The sequence below is a fragment of the Micropterus dolomieu genome, linkage group LG08 (genome assembly GCF_021292245.1).
Source record: "Micropterus dolomieu isolate WLL.071019.BEF.003 ecotype Adirondacks linkage group LG08, ASM2129224v1, whole genome shotgun sequence".
NCBI lineage: Eukaryota > Metazoa > Chordata > Actinopteri > Centrarchiformes > Centrarchidae > Micropterus > Micropterus dolomieu.
In genome coordinates this window covers 4697856-4720048 of record NC_060157.1, presented here as the reverse complement: position 1 = coordinate 4720048, position 22193 = coordinate 4697856, and the positions used below count along the sequence as shown (strand labels likewise).

The following is a 22193-nucleotide window of genomic DNA, read 5'->3' as shown; positions in this document are numbered from 1 at the left end:
TTCTGTTTTTATATATATATATATATATATATATATATATATATATATATATATATATATCCCCTCACACCCCTTGCGGGGTGGTATGTGTCATCCTCAAGCTCGGGTCCTCTACCAGAGGCCTGGGAGTTTGAGGGTTCTGCGCAGTATCTTAGCTGTTCCTAGGACTGCACTCTTCTGGACAGAGACCTCTGATGTTTTACCTGAAATCTGCTGTAGCCACTCTCCCAGTTTGGGGGTCACAGCCCCCAGTGCTCCGATTACCACTGGCACCACTGTAGCTCTAACTTTCCACATCTTTGCTAGCTCCTCTTTCAGCCCTTGGTATTTCTCAAGTTTCTCGTGTTCCTTGTTCTGGATGTTGCTGTCTCTTGGGATCGCCACATCTATCACTGCAGCCTTCTTCTGCTGTTTGTCAATCAACACGATGTCTGGTTGGTTAGCCATCACCAGTTTGTCAGTCTGGATCTTGAAGTCCCACAGGATCTTAGCTCGGTCATTCTCAACTACCTTAGGAGGTGTCACCCATTTTGACCATGGGACTTCCAGCCAATATTCATGGCAGATGTTCCTGTACACTATGCCAGCTACCTGTTTATGGTGTTCCGTGTACGGTAGGATTTCTTGATATCAGCCACTTCTTCTATTTGTCTGTGGTACACACCGAGTATATATATACACATATATATATACATACACATAGATATATATATATAGGGATATATATACACGGTGGTGCAGTGGTTAGCACTGTCACCTCACAGCAAGAAGGTTGCCCGACCTTAAAGAGTGCAGTCCTAGGAACAGCTAAGATACTGCGCAGAACTCCCAGGACCCGAGCTTGAGGATGACACATAGAACCCCGCAAGGGGTGAGAGGGGGATAATTTTTTGTTATTTTTATGTATATCCGCAGCCCATTTGTTATATTCTTTATACACTATTGTTGGCGTGAAATCCTTGCTATTGAACAGCTTCACAGCACAGATAGTCAACAAACTGATATTTTCATCAGTCGTGATTAATTTCTTTTTGTCCTGTGAAGTTTGATGTTGTAAATCTTGCTTAACCCGTCCTACTTCAATCTAAATTAGTTGTCTATCATGTAGCATATTAGAAAGCTTCCACCTAAGAGACCTTGTAGGCAAAAATGCTAAAATTATAATGTTTTTTCAAGTGATATCACTGAGACATCAGAGTTGGAACTTCATCTCTTCTTGTAAACTGGCTCAAAATTGTATTCCCATTCTCATGACATGTAAAATAAATGCCAGACAATATTGCTATAACATTAACAATACAAAAATTCCTTGTTATTCATGTCCCATCTCAATCCCAACAACACAATATGAAAACATTCAGTTCAGATTTTAACATTTATGCCTCATCATATGTTTGTGTTGTGTTGGCAGTCATATTTAAGCTATTATTTATTACATTGATACAAAAAATGTGTAATGAAGGTCAAATGTGAACACACATTTGGAGAAAGCCCTGGTTTTGTCCTACAGATGTCTGTTGTCCTGTTGTTCTCATTAACTTACACCCAGTGAAAGAAAACATGGAAGAGAGAACCAAAAGAAGAAGTGCAGAGATGGAAACTGAAGTGGACAATGAGGATCAAAGCATAAAAATGCATAATGAGGGATTGAAGAACAAAAAAGGGAGAAAAGCTTATCTTGCCTCTTCTCATTTTCCTCTCCCCACCATCTGATCTCTTTTTCCCTCTTTTCTTTTTGGCACTCCAATACAGCTCCTCTGATCAGGTCTTAACAGACAATTAGCTGCACATTCTTTGACAGAGAGGCAAGGCAAGAAAGAAATACAAAGCAGTGCAGAGCATTAGAAAACCAAGTTTGCCACAAAAAAATGTTAGAGGAAAATAATTGTGTGATTTAAAGGGACGGTATTTATATTTATTTGGACATTTTCAATATTTGTAAGAAACTCAACTTATTCCTAAACTAAGTTGTAGTATTAGTAGTTTGTGCTATTCTTTTCAAATTTGATTCAAATATTGTTTGGTATTTTGTCTGTAGCCCCATTCTGTCTCAAACTTGCACAGAGAAAACCACAGAAATGTATTCAGACTGAATAAAAGGCGTAATAAATGTCTGAATGTTTAAAACCATCCAGTTCAGTATAGCAAAAGTTGTGTGCTAGAGTGTAGCTTAAAAAAAAACAACCAAATTATTGTAATTATTCATTTCAAGTGTTTTGAGTATTGCTGTTTCTGACTCTCAAATATGGCTTTTCACCAGTCATAACAATAATTTAGACCAGCCAGTTTTTAATAAATGCATTTAGATTTAACCAGACCAGAACAAACATTCTTCAATCATGTAAGGTAAGATTTTTTAATAATGCTTTAATTGTGGACACAGCTGATTAATTGCAAAATACTGCTTGGCGCTGTAAGTCACAGACAGCTGAATTCATCAGAGAACTTTTTTCCATCAGAGCAAGGAGAGCATCTGTGAAACTGGTGTACTGGTGTTTGGTTTTTGAATCTCAAACCACTGTAGAAATACAACACAACAATTACACAGTAATTTATGAATTTATTAACTGGGATTCCAAAAGGAACTCGAAAACATCTACTACCATCAACCATACTATGCTTTCAGTTTTCCATTTTATTTCAAATGCCGTCTTCAGACAAAATTTCTTCAACAGTGTGCCAAAAGTCTAAAACCAATGTGTGTAACAGCAAACAGCATGTTTTATAAAGAAAGAAACTGTCATGACACCTAATTACAATTTTATCAACACAATATAAAAACTTTTAAAATCTGAAAAGTGTTCCCTGACATACTTCATTTGCTTCCCCTATATATCTGCTTGTGGAAACTAAAACACTTTTTTGTGGTTAGGAAACTCAAAGCTCGTAATTAAGGTTTTGGAGAGAATATTCTTCATGGTTAAATATAAAGAAAGTCAACTTGGACTGCATGCAATTAAAACAACGCTTCCAATTACACAAAGGCAAACACGAAGTATTATACACACATTATATTTAGGAGACTGGAGACTTTTCCTCACTTATAGACACACACATCCATACAACCAGCTTGTCCTGACACATAAAAGCTGAATCACATGGCTACTTGTATTTGTTGCCATTCATCGTGAAAAATGCACAGATTGGTAAAATAAAATATATAATTGAGATGTTGTTCTACCATGAGCCACAACAACTGAGCAATTTCATGATGTAAGATGGACCGTGGTGATTTCTTCTGCTGTTTCCAAGAATGTACATTCAAACTCAACTTCAGTGCTCCTTAGATTGGACATAAATTCTCCTTGTCCCTTGAATTCTCCTGGAGGGATGAACCTCATTCTTACAGATTCTCCCGTTTGGTATTCACATGATCGTGGTGGAGAGCAATGTCTAACATATCACTGCTAAATGATTCACATCATTTTCAAACTTTAGTTTACTACCTGTCTATACATATGTGTCCCCTTAAACTATTGTCATTTTGTCAAATTTCTTGTCATTTTAATATGGTAAAAATGATATTGCAACTTGAACAGCGCTGGATTCAGCACACATTCAGACTAAATTAAGACAAGATGTGACATTTGCATTTCATCTGCTGGTGGCCAGTGTCCTGTTTTATTCTGTAGTTTGCTGGACTCCCTGGTGACAGTGGCAGAAAGAAGGACCCTGGACAAACTGCGGTCCATACTGGACAATGCCCCCACCTTCTGCACAACACCTTCATCGGGCAGAGGGGTGTGTTCAGTGGCAAACTGCTGTCCCAGCCCAGCTCCACCAACAGACTTAAAAACTCTTTCGTCCCCCTGGCCATCAGACTGTACAACAGCTCCTAGGCATGGCAATAGGACAATTTCTACCTCCTTCTGTACTCTTAACTTCCATTTGCACTGTTTACTGTTTTGCACTGTTTACTGTGGCTACTGTGTTATAAGTTAAGTTTATTTTAATATAGGCTTAATGTCTGTTTAATGTATGTATGTTTCGTATGCTACTGGATACGTGAATTTCCCCAGAATAAATAAAGTATCTCTCTCTCTGTCTGTCTATCTATCTATCTATCTAAAACTCTGCTTGATATCAGCCACTTCTTCTGGTATAAAATTTAACATCTTACACTGGCTGATTATGTGGAAAAGCTTAAGTAAAATCCATATTCCAAATCCACTTCAACACAGATGTAGATAATGAACCCAATTTCATTGCACTGTTGAACTAAAGAGAAACATATGGTGAGAGAGGAGAGGCACAGAAAGGTTCTGGGATAGAATCAAAGAATGACAGAAAGATAAAGCGAAAGAGATTCAGGCTAAATACTCCTCCCTTTATTTAAGACATAGGAGAGAACAAGAAGACAGATAAAAAGTGACATCATTAATGAAGACATTATTGAAAGAAAATATTATAGAATAAGAATGAGAATAAATGAAAGTAAACATGTTAGTTAAAGACTCCAATCGGAGTCCATTATAAACCTTAAACATCATGCACAAGAGATAAAGGAGATGGACAGAAAAAAGGCAAAATAAGACTAATATAGACCATTACTGTACTTCTCATCACATCTGGCTCCTCATTAGTATTAGAGTTTAACTTTCATTACTGTTCCCACACTGACAGTCCCTGTCCAGTATCATTATCTGAAAATCGTATAACTGCTGGTGACACTAGAGGCAAAGTTAGGATCATTATTCATCCTCTGGGGACCATGAATGTGTGTACCATTTTTCAATGGAAACCAACAACTACTTATTGAGATAATTCAGATAAGAGAAAAGTGGTGGACTGACCCACCGACAGGCCAGCTGTTACCATTACTAAAGCCTATAGCTATATACTGTATAAGTTGTTTCAATAATAAAAAAAGAATGTCCATACAGTCATCATTCTGCTTGATAATGAACAAACAATGTTTTACTTAGTTCAGGACAGCTTCCACTAGATATGTTAACTGCATTAAATGTTAAGAAGACAAAAATACAGAGTGCATGACATAATTACATCTGTCTAGAATAGTAAAAATAAATAAAATGTGTAGAGAATGTGTGAAGAATAATTTTTGCTCTTCTTTTATGACCTCATGGATTTTGGTCATTTCAGATCTTGAGAGTTGAGTCAGAGCTACACCATTTAAATCAGTCAAAGTTAAAGTTGTTTGCCTTATCGCTGATCCCACATGGCAGGTCAAGATCCAGCTCTGTCCTCAGTGGTTGTTTTGTAGTGGAGCCAATATTGGTGGAGTATCACTTTAAACAGCCTTGGCAGGTACTCTGGGTCTGTTTTCTTGTGCTCCTTTGTTTCCCCTCCCTTTTGTGTGTCTGTATGTATGTGACGGTGTTATGGGCGTGACATTAATCAACTCATCAACTTCCAGCTCAAATAGTCCAATCGCCAAATTATTTCTAACAACACATGGTAGAGTACCGCTGGCCATTTTTGTCTCCAATGTTCTCTAGATAATCTAGTTTTGATGATCGCTTATCTCATGAGTAATTCCTGCTGATTTCTCCTGTGCTTCAGGACTCCTGTGCCTCCACCTGCTACCTCACATCAAGTATCAGCTGCTATTGCCAACAAGGACCGAGCCACGCCATCTTTAAACTGCCCGCCGCTAGCTCACGTCTGCCTTACCAACCTCCACTACTCCAGCATATTTCATAAATAAAGACTCTTAACTTTTACTCTTGTGTTCTGTGTCTGCTCTTAGATCCGCCAAACAAAAAACTTAACAATGTAGCTAGTGTCATTGAATCTGCTGGTGGCACATGGGGCTAGCGCAGACATTGACAGATTGTCTGTCATCTTCTTAGTACATTAGGTGGTATATTTTCAATCTCATTTTTGAATCTTTAATTATCAAGTGGCAGTGGCAGGATAGATGGGCAACCATAAACTTTGATTGAGAACTATCTTCCGTTGGGCAAATATGCATAAGCTCTGAAAATGCAATGCAATGTCTGCATAAGAAGAATAACTGAAACATGACTGACAAGGATGAGCAGTGAGTTAAAAGTTGGCTTAAAGTTTAGTCTTGTGTCCTGTGGCTCAGTTCAGAATCAAATCACCGGCCAACAGAAAATTTCTAAGAAAATATCTCCTTGCTGTCGCTTGAGGGTAACATACTTCTGATTCAAGCTGACTTCACACTAGTCAGATGAAAAAAGTGACAGCATGAAAGAAACAGATCATCTATCAGTCTCTATCAAAGTTAAAACTCAAGATTGATCAGACACTACTGAGGGCTGAGCAAAGCATTTCAGCCTCCATTTTATGTGTTTCTGGTACAAAAATTGTGCTATGTTTTCACAGGTAAAGTACATGTGTGCAATTGTATCTACCTAAATACAGAGTGCAGTAAACTAACTCCCCAGGGTGCTTAGTCATGCTGCACCAGCATCCAAAGCACCTGCAAAATAGGGAATAGATAACAAGAGACAGACAGAGAGATTGTCCTTCTCAAAACCACATTGCCAGTCCCTTAAGAAAAAACTATAATAAAATCATCAAGACTCTTTTGACAGAGTGAGGGTTTCACACCTGGATTTGGCTTTCAGCAGCCACATGGTGGCCGTCACCTCAGGCAGCAGAATGCTGTTTATCACAACTCAACCTTGCAGGTATGAGAACTGTTCTGAACTGCCAGTGCTCTGATGATGTTTTCGAGTTCCAAGGATAAATTTTAAAAGCCACAAGGCTGTAATGCCACTGTGTGGTTGACTAAAGTTTTTATACTGTGCCTTCACTGAGTGCATATACGTAGTAACAATGTAAGATGCCATGTTATTCAGAGTTAAGCTTGTGACCTTGTGTGTTTTACTGGAAAAGACATGAAAGGACATGAGATTGAAAACAGCCTTTATTTCACAACAGTTTTAACCAATAAAATACCACAATGGGATCACCAGTTCTCTAGTTATTTTCAAAATGTTATATAACATTAATTTAGTGAGCTATCAGGCTAAGAAAGAAATTACACTCACCTTTTTCATTAAAGAGGTGTTCCTCATGAATATAATACAGTATTTGGGAAATGTATATATGTGTATATACTAACTCAATAGAATACCCCTTTAATCTTCCCATCTACCACCAAATGCAGAATGCAGAAAGGAAGTGAGACAGAAAGAGGAGCTACAGGGAGGACATCAACAGTGTGCACGCCCTGAAAATATGCTAAAGAGAGTGTGTGTCTGTGTCATAGAGACAGAGATGTCATGTGACAACAAGCTATATTTGGGGTCTAATACACACATGCAGACACCCTCTGTTCTCAGTACGAGGGATTCATTGGCAGTGTGGAGTCAATGGCCACAAAATTCACTGTGGTCAGTAGAATGGAGGAAGGCACAGTCATCAGCCTATGGTACGGCACACACACACACACACACACACACACACACACACACACACACCAGGTACAGACAAACACATCGCAGACAGAGGAAACAGTCATTTGCTGTTATGGTTTGATAAGATCATTATATCAACTGTTATGACACTGTGGTGAATATTTTTATTCCAAGAATGTACTTGAGTATGAACACATAGAGAAGGAACAGATGAAAACACACACGCACACAACCACACTATCAGTCCATCTGCAGAACATTCAGATCACAGGGTCAAGGACTAGCATATATGACAGCCACCTCTCTCCCATCCCATCTCTCTCTGCTGGTTCGTTCTCTGTAAAGGATCTGCATACAAATGGCATGACAGAATCTGTTTCTTTTTCACATGTCTCTCTAACACAGACATTCAGTAGCTGGCAGTCTTCTCCCCAACCCTCTCACCAGTGGTTACAAGATGAAATAGACAAGTAAAGGCCCACTTCAGTTGGTTTATAAGAGATTTTTTCTGGTGAATAGGTTCAATGTTCTAGGTTTGATGGTTCAGATTGAAACATAGCCTACAATAAATTCACTGATCGTAAAACCAAAAAAACAACGGGGTAATAAAGAGAGCTGGTCACTTGTGTTAACTGCCAATACCGCCTGGGTTTGGTCATTCTAATGTGGGTGTGTTATGAATATTCTGCATACTCTCTCCAATATCATGAGAGTATATGTTAATGTGAGGTCACTATAGCTACGTGCCTTAATGCTCAATATTGATTTTCTTCCCACATCCAATTTTTTTGTTCACACTACGCATGCTGTTGTACAGAAAACAACAAGCCACAGAGGTTAGCTCATACTTGCTAACACTCTCGATTTTCACGGCAGACTCCTGTATTTCATTGCTCTCTCCTGGTTAACTCCCAGAGTCACATCTCTCCTAAATTATGATAAATATTTCCATCTTTCTGTCCTTTCCATAACCATAATTCATGGACGCGTATGCCCCACAACAAACTCTTTCTTTCTCTCTCTCTAGTAGCATGCACGTAACTCAGAAGAGAGCTTGTGACACTGTGGATTTCAGGTGTGCAAGAAAGGGAATTTGTGAGGAGATGATAATGTATAATAATGGCCTTAGTGGAGCTTTTCCGTACATCGCGGCACCGTCTGGTGGGGGAACAGCTGCGATCTGTTTCCTCCGGCTTCCACTTTTCTATGCTAAGCTAAGCTAACCACATCCTTACTCCAGCCTTGTACGTATCCCACAGCCATGAGATTGATTCTGAACTTCTCCTCTAACTATCGGAAAGAAAGCAAATATGTTTATTCCCCAAACTGTTAATCATTAAAATATATGCTTTCCTCTTTTTATCTTTTTTACCGTCAACTGAGAAGGTATCACCAATCAGCTTGTGTTATCAGACAATCATGTCCAGAAGCATCAGTCTCCAAATTTAGTCAAAATCAAGCAGTGTTGTTGCAGATGTGTGACAGATAAAGGAACAAACTAATGAATAAACAGATTTCATCAGGAGGATCATAATGGCTCTCAGTGAATGCAGATTACACACACACACACACACACACAAACATGCACACACACACAAACCCACCCTGATTAGTAAAGCGAACTATAGAGGAGATGAAAAATGAGAGCATATCAGATAATGTGACATTGGATGCTCCCTCTTTTTTTTCTGACTTCATTCTATTTCATTTCATATCTCTTTCTCGTGCCCTTTATTTGCCTCTCATTCTCTCTGTCTCACTCTCACTGTTTATTGACCCCGCTCTATTTTTTTCCTCTGTTTTCCCATCTGCTTCAATCTATTTTCACCAAGAAACTGAGAGTAACACCCCCAAGCTCGACCTACACCTCCACATGTTTTGACCTTCGTAATGCTGCTGAGAGACAAGGACAGACACAAAAAATGTAATTGGTTTGAATGAAGTCCTCTGAAGAACTGACTAATGAGAGGTCAAAATCGGCACAGTGTGTGCATGTGTTGTGTTTTTTTGTGACTCCAAACACACACACACACACACACACAAACAGCGCATCTATGTGTGATTACCTTTTCAGTCAGCTTTATGTCTCTAAGCCAAAGCATGAATGTTTGTCTATTCAGAGACACACCTTTGGTTTACAGAGGCTTACATCACCACAAATCAGCCATGTCTGCTGAACAAGACTCTGCACCCACATGAAACATTCTTTCGTATCATGTCACTAATTTAAGTTTATCAACTTAATCAGTCTGAACCAGGACTAAAACAACAATCAACATTTAAATATAGTAATAAAGTATCGGATCAGGTGTTGAATAGGCAGAAACCCATTGTTAAAGTATCCCACAACTCATATAATTGTACAATATTGCATCGTATAAGCTGGGGGTACGATCTACTGGGCTGGTCCCAAATGAAGACCTCATAAAATATGTAACAACTTCTATAACAAATCATTGTAAAATGCAATACATTACATCCATTTAGCTGACACTTTTATCCAAAGCGACTTACAATTGCTATATATATGCTTATTTGTGTTTGCTTGTTTCTTGTTTTCATTTCTCTCTTTGTTGTCTTACTATGTCTGCTGTTTATTGCTGCTGTTCGGCTGGTTGTTGGTGCGATGCTTATGCCCCCCCATCTCCATGTCTGCCCCTCCTGTCCGGCCCGGTGACAAATCAATACATAATTAAATAAATAAAAAAACAGACAAAGGAGTATATTAATACTCTCTTGTTAAAGTTAAATCTGTCAGAATCTGGCAGAATATGGTATCCAGGTCATCATACTCTATACCAGGCTGCTGGGCAGGACAGGTTTAAAAAAAACAAACAAAAAAAAACAATTGCTATATACAGTATGTCAGAGATCACGCGCCTCTGGAGCAACTAGGGGCAACTAAGTGTCTTGCTCAGGGACACATTGGTGGATGTGTCACAGTGGGGAATTCAACCTGGGTCTCTCACATCAAAGGCATGTGTCTTATCCATTGTGCCATCACCACCACCGCAATAAGTCACAATTATTACCTATAAAGTCAAAATTGAGAGTTTTCTTTTCTCCTCAGACTGGATTTGTCATTTTTACTAAATAAACCAGACACACTGTCTCTACAGTGGAAGCCTGTTTATCATTAGAGATTCAGATAACTGGGCCACTCACAACCTAATTTGACTCTCTAGTACCAAAAACTATGTTCAAATGCCAGATCTGCTCCACAGCAGATGGTCAGAATTGACACATACTAAGCCATCATGTTGTAAGAGAAATTCTGGTAATTTTCATGTTTTAAAGATCTTAGGCTGAGACAAAATGTTTGACAGCTATGCTATTCGTTTTTTACACCATATAATAGCAAATACATACATAAGAACACACACATCAAAAACCTTACTGACACGCATATACTGTAAATAATGCATCATTAATGCATGTGTATAAGAATATTTTCTGTTAATGAGCAAACCAGAGAGAAAATGGATGCCAACCAAAGTTTACCAAAAAGAATAAAAACATCAGAGACAAAAAGAAGAAGTGTCTTGACCTTAAATAACTTCCTTCTTTCCTTCCCCCTTTCCTTTCCTCCTTTCCTTGTCACAGTTGACAGTATGTGTATAGGGAACAGAGCAGAACAGAAAATCAAAACGTCCTTCATAGTAAATTCCACTCTGTTGTACCTGTTTCCATCTGGGGATTCTGATTCTGAGCCAATCAGTATATAGCACTTCCTGACCCAGGTGTGCTCTACACTGCTCCACAGGGATGGTAACGTTTTACTTGACATCCCTCTTTTGTGACAATTGCCTTTCACTCTCTGTGGATTCTTTCAAATCCCTGCTTGATTCCTCCTCCTTCATCAAATTAAAAATCTTTTTCAGTCTGATCAGTCAAGAAGCAACATGAAATTGGTATTACCTGTTGCACAGCTGATCTATGTAACCTCTCAAGAGCTTGGTTTTGATGTTATGCTGCCAATGTGTTTCTTCACTTTTATGTTTTTATTCATTTACATGAACATATAAAGATGGACTTGAAAAAGTATGTTAAATGTGTCCCTTTTTGACATCAAGTGTCCCCCTCAATTTGTATTTTGTCTTCACACCCACTAAATTAAAGCACAAAAACCAGTCATTCAGAGTGCTGTCATAGTTAGACACTGTACATGTCATTTTTAATTGTAACAGCACAAGATACATGTCAAAATACTCCTCCAGAGCTGTACTTTAGAGGCAAACTAATATTTAAACACTAGAAGATTTAACAAAATCAAACAGTGACATGCTTGACAAGTCGACCACCGGAGGCGGTCAACCTCGGTCTAGGTGGAAATTAATTGTAATTCCTTTTTTAAATGAATGTAACTTTACAAGTCTCTTTTAATGATATCCTCGATATTTATCAAAAGAGAACAACTCTGTCGCCAGACAAGAATGCAGATATTAGATGACTCTGTATTATATTCAACTGCAACTTTTTATATGCCCGATGCCAACGTTTAAACAATTCTCACTTTCTATAATATCAGCCAATAGAAACTGGTATGATTAAGGTTTCCGGAATGATTGCAGTCGTGGCAAATAAACAATGGTTAAAATAGGGAATGCTGTGACAGGTCTACCTAACAATTACTTTCATAATCAAGTAATCTCCTATATTTCTTTAGATTAATCAATCATTTAATAAAAAATTGTAGCATCTTATTATTATTATTATTATTATTATTTCAATACATTTATGAGCCGGATGCGACGTAATTTCATTCTACACTTGTCCTGTGCAGTTTGAAGGACAATAAAGTTAATCTTGAATCATTTACTGCCCAAGGTTACATCTTCCAATGTCATTTCATTCCACCAAAAACATAATCTTTTTTTTTTACTATATTTGCTTGAAAATGAAACAATGACTCAATTATCATAATAGATTGCAGATTATTCTTCTGTTGATCGACTTGTTGATTTATTGACTGATCGTTTCAGCTCTAATACTTGCTAGAGCTTGAGAAAACAATGAGATTTTAAGTTGGACTGTATGTTTCTTACCTAATTGCTCCTTGGGAGTTTTATTTGAATTATTTAGCCTACTTAATTTTATATGTACACAGGCTTGTACTCTTGATTTTTTATTGTAACAGAGAAAGAGATATTTGCTAACACAGTTGCTCATCTCTTGTACTGATAATTCACTGGGGGCTGTTTCATATTCATCCAAGCCTTGGAAGAGCTCCAACTGTCATTTACCTAACATTGTCTATGCAGAAAATGAGTCTTTTACATCCTAAAATGAAAGCATTGTTCTGTTCTTGCCAGCAGAATACAGCTTCACATGGGAGAAAGGAGATTCACCTGATGCTTCCTGAGGCTGTTTATTCCAATTGTACCACACTTTATATTTGAAAATGTGTGTGTTTATTTATTTTTTTCTTTGTCGTATGTTTTTCGCTCCAAGGAATGATGGCATTTTGATGTCTCAGACTGATGCTAAGGGCCGATGATGTCCTAACATGTACGATCTGGATTGGTCTGTTGTTATGGAAACAGAACCATTTCAGTTACAAAAATCCCTTCAGATAGCACTTTTTCCACATCCCCCCCCCCCCCGGCACCATGTGAACACAGCTTCAGTCTGCCATCCTCTGTTTCTCTTCTCTCTGTCTCCGGGCTCATCTTCTGTGCTGAAATCAGCATGATGGTTCTCTCTCCCTATGGTCCACCTTCTTTTTACTAGGCCTGTAGCACTAAACAGATGCTCGCAGGAATCCTTTGCTCGTGGCTCTTGTTGTTGTTGTGAGCCTAAAACACGTTTGCACTGCTGCTGAAAGTTAAAAACTCCTTTTCTCTGCTCTTCTGTGACAGCACTGAGATCTGGAAACACGCTAAGCTCGCAGCACTGTCAAGAAAAGTATTAAAGCACGTCTGGGAATACCTACAAAAAGCAAAAAGACGCTGAGAGAAGACTTTCCTGGCAGACACACAACCTCAATTAATGCTGTTTGATGGCTTTTCCTCTGTGTCTTTTATCATTTTTGTTTTGAAGAGGTGGATTGGCCAGCCTCTGTCTGCCGCTTTTGCTTTCCATCCATCGTTAATTCTTGTTCCATCGAGAACCAAACGTTTTTTCTTCTCCTTCCTTCAAGAAGTCAACTAAATTTTGAGGAGTTTTCTGTTAAGAGCAAAACTGGGTGCATACAGAGTGTGTGTGTGTGTGTGTGTGTGTGTGTGTGTGTGTGTGTAAAGTGTACTACAGCTGCATAGTGGTTGCATGTATATGTGCACTTATTCAATGTGTATTATATTTAGAATGTGCAAAGGAGTTTACAGTACGCATGAATGTACTGCTTTTGTTGGTTAACCTGAGCTTGTGATTGAAGAAATCAAGTCTTGAATGTGAAAAAAAAATTCAACACCTACAAAAAATGACTTAAATATATATTATTATTATTATATAATAAATATTTACTGTATATGGCTAATAGTTAATGTTGACCTTACTGATTTTCATCACAAAAAAAAACTGATTTTTTTTTTAAATGAGTGATTTGTTTTGAACCTGGATATATAACCCAGATTTTGTGTGCCCAAGCATCAAAAAGTTAACATTTTACAGTAAACAGGATCCTTTGGTGTTATGGGAGGACAGCGCAGAATACACATCGTTTCCACTGATAGGAGGGTAATAGCTGCTGACAATGCTGTACAGATGAGCAAGAATCTCTTGATGCAATAGATATAAATGTTTAATGGATTGGGTTTTTCAAGTCTGTCATTACACAGTATGCTCAAGAAAAATTTACCTTGAGAGTGAAGTGTAAGAGAGAACAGAATGCATTCCAATGTTCAGCCGACACTAATATGAGGCTCCAGCTGTCTCAATCAGACAAATGAAGTGGGTATTTTCCTGGTAACTGTGTAAAGCGCTTCAACCCTAACCACAAGCCCGTCCAGTATCCAAGATATTGGACAATATCCATCCAGTGTCAACATTCAGTGCCAATGCAGAAAGTAGCATGCGCTTTATGTAGAGGGGCGAACAGTGAGTGTGTGGGGGGTTTTCTACATAGCCCTGGGTCTGTAAATACAACACAAACAGAGCTGCTCGGACCGAACACCGCCAACTTTGTTTCAGCATGTGCATGAAGCAGTGGGAGAGAGAACATTGTAAACAAACACCGGTACATTCGAACATCCTGGACTCAACGCAGGACTATAGGCGCTCTGAGGATGACTGAGAAACAGCCCAAAAGGAAAACGTCTGACGAGTACAAATTGTGAAACAAGTTGTATGACTAGGCAAGGCGAGGACCCGTGTTTACATCGGTGAGGCGTTTCAACTTTGGATAAATCTCTTAAGATTTGAAAGGAATGAAAACGGACTTGGAGCCCATTATTGCCTTACTGAGGCAATGTGTCCTCGGCCGGCAGACGCTGTAGATTCTGCCATATTTCGGCAGAGTAGGACTGGTTACCATGGCAATGCGCGTCCATGAATTTGTTTAGGTTGACGTCAAATATCAACAATCTTTGTTCAGAACGGTTCAGAGTCGCAACATACCCCATTAACTGTAACCGCAATCTTTCCTTAATCTTAACCATGTTTTAGCCATAGTTTATTTGCCAAAACCACAATCTTTCCCAAATAATAATACTGTAGTTGAGACATTGTGGAAAGAAATCATTCTTGAAATGCAGACCATTAAAGACCATATTTCCAGTGTTGCTGTCAGGCTGAATAGGGTTGGAGTACCAATCTGTATCCCCTTGCTCCGCTTCAGTAAAGGAAGTACTATCTGGCAAAACGCAAAAGGGAATTTAAAAAGACTGTTACTTTGGAAGAATTCTTTGTCTCTTTCTGCTGCTCTCTCACAATGCTGGCGTACCACTGTCCCTGCCTCCTTCAATCACACCTGACACGTGAGCAGCACAAGCCCGATATTGGCTTTTGTCCTCTCCTCCATCTAATGTAGCTACACCACCAGGGAGACATTTTTCAGTAATTAATAATACAGTGTGTGCTTGTTTTTGTGTTGGTTGAATGTCACATCAGTGTTTCCCATTAATTAAAGAGTTCATGGCGGTCTAATTTGCTCCGCCATAGTTTCAAAATGAACCGAAGATATTTTTACATATCTTATAATAACATTTTAGACCTCTAAAGTTGTGTTTTGTGGGCGCTGCTGTAAGCTTGCACGCTCACACACTTTGGCATCTGACTCGACACAACCACTTTTCTTAAGTGATGTGCAGATTGATACTAAAGTATCGATATTTCTGATACCAACGTTTCCTGCTCTAGGATACTCATATAAAAGGATCGATATCTAAACTCAGTAATTTGGAGTGAGTGTGTGTTTTAGTATCTTTACTGTTACCAGGATGGTCTAATTATACTCGGTTGATAGGAAGTACAATACCAGTCTGGGTAGTACTTGGTATTGGATCGCATAGGTGGTATTAATTAATTAAGTGGTATCGCACATCACTACTTTTTTTTTTAGGTAACGTTGACGGTCTGTTTGTGTCACTTGTTTGAGAAGGCGATTAAGCTAGCCGCGCCTAAATTTGGAGTGCACATGTATTAAAACCTTTATGGTAAATCCACTGAAATGGACCAGTGCAAGCTCACAGGCAGGTTAGCAAATTTATCCTGTCAGTTTCTCTCTTTACAAAGACAAGTGTTGCAGTATGAGAGTCCTACCTAAAGAAAGACTATGAAGACTTCATGTTACGCCATACAAGAACCACATACAACATTATTTATCAGATTGAGTCAGACTTGATCAATTTAGCGCGAGGATACACATGTGACAACATAGGGTGTCCAGTATGGAAATAAGATTAACTGGATTATATTCACAAAAAGTATTAAACATATTACATTGTGTCCATTAAAAGTAACAGAAAAAAGAACATATACAATGGGTTTATGATCAAATAGTTTCCTAGAGCACAACATTGTTTACAAGAGTGCAAAGTGGGGGCATGCCACACAGCCCACCCGAGTGTGTCCGAGGCCCACTCACCATAGTCTCTTAAAATCCTGTGGGAAACACTGCACATCTTACCATCTGGCTTAAAGAGTGACTAAATTGTGTTAGCTGTGACTACAAAAAACTGCAGAGGTAGACTGGTATAAAGAACAGGGTAAAGTCTGTAAGATATAAACTTAATAAAACTTTCCAATATTTACCCAAAAACTGTTGAGGAGCTTTCTGAGTTATAACAGCTCTTACACAGAAATTAAATGACCTGGATTTCAGATGAGAACATCAGCTGGATCAAAATGCTTATCAGAGTCAAGATAACAAAATGTCTGACTCTCTACCTCGTTACCAGTGTGACTATGTTGACACAGTAACAATTACTAAAGTTTACTAAAGACTATTTTCACAAATAATAAAAAATATTGCAGTGTGATCATTTACATATTTATTATCCTGGATGTCCATTTCTTCCTCCAAATTAACCTTTAACCACTCACTATTCTGCAATTTTGAAAGGTTTTGGTCCAGAGACAAACTCTGATGACATGGTTTAAAATTCTTGTTTAAAATTCTGTTTCTAACCCTGTATTTTGCCTAGCAAGCCGATACAAAATAAAGTTCAAGGTGTCCATTTACAAATTAAACCAGACATAAACATAGCCTTCAAAAAGTACTCCACTGATTTAGCATTGCACCCCTGTAACATTATCAGACTCACTATGGACAATTTGACTGACAAAGATGGTGGCAGTAAACCCAAAGAAGAGAGGCAGGTGAAGACGTTACTCATTACATAAAGCTGAAATTCAACCATGGGGTCCTGTCAGGAGATGCAGTGACTTAAACCAACAGTGAGTAAAAAAAAGTATAAAAATATATTATTTGTTAAGCTATGAGTAGAGGAAAAGTCAGCACGCTGCAAGGCTAATTTATGCAGTGTAAAATGCCCCAAAAATGGTATTCAGGACAGCTCCTACCTCTACTTGAATAAGTGAGTTAGTCAGGCAGCCCCTTGTTATGGGACTTGAGCTCCTAAACCTGCTACATCCCTCATGGCTAAGATATGAGTCAATCCCAGGTAATTACCCCCAATCCATCACCTTAGCACTCTGCCTAGCAGAGTCACATTGGGCCCCATCTTGTATTTATAATAAGTGGTGTAAAACACACATATCCACAGCTTTTCTTGTACAAAATTATTAAAATAACTTGGTCTCTGTCATTATTACCGTCAAAAATACAGATTCTCCTGTCACATTTACAAAAAACAAGGGATTCTGACCTAAACGCAGGACATTCGGACAGAGAAGGTACAGTACAATATATGGTGTTTATTTTCCTCTGTCCTGTTTGGGAGTATTTTGGGTTTAGTCCCAATGCTAAAGGTGAGCCAGCCACATCAGATCTCCATTCAGCTTCAAGACAAGTGTCATTGGGTCCTCCAGCAAAAATCTATAGAATAAGTACGTTTACTAATTATTAATTAATAATTAAACCTAGCAATACTTGCAATACTTGTGTTCTCTGTAAGTAGGACATGAAGAAAACTGAAGGCAATGAGGAGTTTAGTAGGTTATATCTCCAACCTTGAACATGTTGGTCAACACAGGGAGTAAGTAAGGAGGTAAAGGCAGCAGTGCCAGAAGGTATGTCAATAGTCAAGATAACAGAAAAACATATAAAAAACACATATAAGTAGTCTTAATCAACAGGAACATATGAACATTAATTACAGCTTAATTCTATCTTGTTGGTAAATAAGCAGGTTAACACATTGCATGCAGCTCCTAGATTGCAACATCTGTTAACACCAAAAAAGTACATGTTTTAAACATATACGCTTCATCAGACAACACACACACACACACACACACACACACACACACACAGTGGCCAGCAGAGTAGAGAGGCGGTGGAGACAGAGAAGTGAAGATGAAGTTAATATAGAACTCCAAGATTACTTCGAGTTGATGTCAACTACACACGTTACTGTAAGTACTTGCAATAAAACCTTTGTGAATAAATAGCCAGTACTTTTCAATACACTCTCTCATCCTCTATGCTGTACACAAGCACTGCACGCTAGCTTGGCTAATAGCGAGTTGTTAGAAACAAGCTAAAACAAAAGCTGCCGGTCTGTAGTCTGTTTAACTTAGTTTGCCAAGTACCTTAAAATTTGGCACATTGTTGTAAACTGAGCTGCTGGCTGAGACAAACCAACCCTTCTTTTCTCTACCAGCGTTAACTGCAGGCATCGAATCACAGCAGCAGCAGCAGGGAGGAGAAGGAGAAAGTTGAAAGTATAGATACGGTCTGATTTTTTGATCGGAGTTCTTTCTTCTTTCTAAACGGTTGGAATATGATTTATTTTATTGACATTAGATAAGTTTCCACTGAGATCTTATTAAGTTTATATAGTGATTTTGTTGATGTAAATTTTAATTTTGCTGATCTATAAAACACCATTTAGTTGTAGTTGAAATACTCAATTCCAACTTAAAAACAACCATGCAGTTAATATGCACACTTCAATATGTGTTTATTTACCGCAAGTCATATCGTCATCGCAATACTGAACATTATCGCACATTTTAGATTTTTCTCATATCATTTAGACCTACTATATTTATCTTTTATATGGCTATAAAACGTGTGACCAATAGAGTGGATACCGTTTGTACACCTCAAAATACCTACTCAATTCTTCTTGGATTTGTAGTATTTTAGATTGTGTTTATGTTCACACAATTAGCCTTCTGATCGCCACCTAGATGTGGGTCTGGCTGTGGACTGTAGCTCAGGCTTGCTTACTATGCCAACATGCAATGGGACTGTTGATACTGCTTGCCTTTAATATCCAGCTTTCACTGGTGTGGAAACATGCATATCAAGATCGGAGTTTAACTTTAAAAATGTTTATGTAGTATTAATAGAAGTTTCTATTAATATTTTTCACTACACTACAATATCCACACGTGTTCCAGAAGGAGTGAGTACGTGTTTTGTGTGCAAGTATGTGTGGGTGCAAATGCCAAAGGTGTGGAGACGGATGGAATGATTCCCAATGGAGGTAACATGGAGACAATACCCGTTTAAGCCACAACTGGAATTTCTATCATTCAGTGGACCTGTTGGCTGATGGAAACTGCACGATGAGTATCTTATAATTTTGAAAAGCTATTCGTCGCCACACACAACAACTAGATGTGCAATTTGCCCAGGATCTGGATATGGCCGTTCCACACGGCTACTTTCTGTGTTTACTTGTGTGTTTGAAGAGATTAATGTAAAAAACATGTTTATTTGGAAATCTGTTGAAGGCGTGCCCCGATTTATCCAAATCTCTACAAGAGAGGTGGTGAGTGCAGAATTTGCACGAACCATAGAACCACAATAGCCACATATAGGATAAATCCACTAGGTTGACATCAACTGTAATTATCTTAACACCTTACTAACTATTAACTATAAAACCTTTAATAATATAACATAATAGAGTACACATGAGTGAAGAACATAAAGTTTCATACATTTTATGGCAGTATTCTTAGTTCTGTGGAACCAAATGTGTTGACAGGACTACAAATAATTATAATTTAGCTGACACATGTCTTGAGAGAAATTACCAATGTGAATTCCATTTTTGGAAACATCTGATTCAAATCACCGGTACAGTGTTTTGTGAAGTTGTATGCCAAGTTTGATATCATGCAAGAAGTAGCCAAACAACAACATTAATATCTTGCTGCTACTTGTTGACGGTTCAGTCTGTTGCACCATATGGGAATCTGGGAGACTATATATCTCAGAAGAAGTAATTCAAAAGAAAATGTGCAGCTTGGATTAAACCCACAGTGGGTCAATTAAAATCCAGTAATAAAAAAAATAATCTCACGGATATCACAAGATTATTTTTTTTTCAACCTCCAGAAAGTCACTTGCCTCTTAAAGTAAACCCTGAATAAATGGGTGGAGTGGTAAATGGCCTTCACAGTCACCAGATTTCAACCCCATATAACACCAGTGAGGTTTGTAGGCAAACCAACTTAGAGATGCATTACCACAACCAACTGCAATATGTCACGTGAGAACGTCGTAAGCAGTCCTGCTGCCTAAATCACGTTACCTTGCGAGGCAGCTGGATTCGCAAGATCATGTTAAAATGCAGCCCTAATTTGCTACAAACCCTCCCCAAAATATATAGCACTAAGCAATATCTCCTGCCCTGGAAAAGGTTTTGCCAAATCTCTACTGGTGGACAAATTTCTACCATTGTAGGTACATACATTGATATGGCGTGTGTCACAAGCAAACCAATGTCAAGCTTCAATAGCAGAGTCTCACACACACACACACACACACACACACACACACACACACACACACACACACACACACGCACACACAGGTTCAATATGATATACAAGAACAGATAGCAGCTGCCCACCAGGCCAACCATGACTGCACAGATATACAAACCCTCACAACACCCATGTGTTCACCTGCGATTTTTTCAATCAGATCCACGGGGAATAATCTGTGTGTGCATGCAAACACACACAGAAAAGACAGTGGCACAAATGACCTGTGCAGTTGTCTCCAAGGCTTTCCACAAACATATCTACCCAATCAAGCATGTATGTACATACACACACACACACACACACACACACACACACACACACACACACACGCTGAGGGTGGCTGGTTTGCTTTGGTAGGCAGGTAGGTAGGTAGTTACATTTATTTGTCACAATATAACAAGTTATATAGTAAAATTAATTTCTGTAACTCCCTTCTGCTACACAGCAGACAATATACATTAATACAAAAGCAATTATAAAAATGGTAAACAGAAATAAACTGCTGAGGATGAATTTGAGCTTATAAGTCAGATACAGATCAGTATAATGATATAGTAAAAAGATGTACAGAAAAGCAAATCTTGGTGATTTGACTTGACACATGACTTAAATTACTATCAAGATTAACACTTCATAATTTTCTTTCAATCAATACATTGATTTATGGACTAAAACGCAGCACCAGTATGGACAGGCTGTGGTGACGGTGAGTGAACATCTGACAGACCGGGTGAGACAGAGCAGCTGTGACACTGAGCTGTAACTTGAAAAAAAACCCAGAATCCTAACAAACGGCTGAAAAGATCTAATAACCCCTTAATATGTTTACACTGGATTATTTATAGATGTATTATTTGAAGTATTCAATCCTTTCAGTGTGGATTGCTATAGCAACAGTGGTCATATCATCATTCCTGATTACAAAGCCTTTGATTTAGAGGAATGGCTAAACATGTTCTGTCACTAAACTGGAAGTCTGGGCTGTAAAGGTTTCTCAGCTATTAATGTGTTGAGACTATAAAAGAGTGGGCTAAAACTGAAAATTGAGGCTTACTGCAAAAATATCCTCTGTCCTCTGTGTAAGTTAAGACATAAAGAGATAATTTTTCCCTGTTTCCAATGCAAGTCGAATTCTATCAACAGTTTTATAGAAGCTAGCCTTGTTGTTGGTCCTACAACATTCTTGAAACATGATGTATTACAGAAACAAGTTCAATTCTGTGTAATATGCACCTGCAGAAACTCATGTTCCTCTTACCTTATGATGACATACATGACCAGGAAGTTTCCCACCAGGCCGATGACACAGACAATCATGTAGACGACCACAATGGTGACTTTCACCCCCATTGGCAGTAAGGCAGTATCGTTGTAAGAACCACTGAAGTTGTTCTGGAAAATCGACTCGTTGTCGAACTGCAGGTGACCCAGCTGAGCCAGCAGGAAGTCCTCCGAAAACTCCATCTCTGACAGAGAGAAGGGAAAGAGTTTTAC

The 22193-nt window shown here is 38.5% G+C and overlaps 1 protein-coding gene across 2 annotated transcripts in view; it reads right to left on the bottom strand.

Annotated features, from left to right (window-relative positions):
- oprl1 (opiate receptor-like 1) overlaps positions 1-22193 on the bottom strand; it is a 176942-nt gene that overhangs the window by 147792 nt on the left and 6957 nt on the right. The window contains exon 2 of one of the 2 annotated variants that reach the window (XM_046056893.1): positions 21958-22165. In XM_046056893.1, the coding sequence (XP_045912849.1) occupies positions 21958-22163 (206 nt within the window). In that variant the 5' untranslated portion in view covers positions 22164-22165. Of the gene's footprint in view, positions 1-21932; positions 22166-22193 lie in introns of those variants that run through there. The other variant, XM_046056894.1, reaches the window with a different exon arrangement.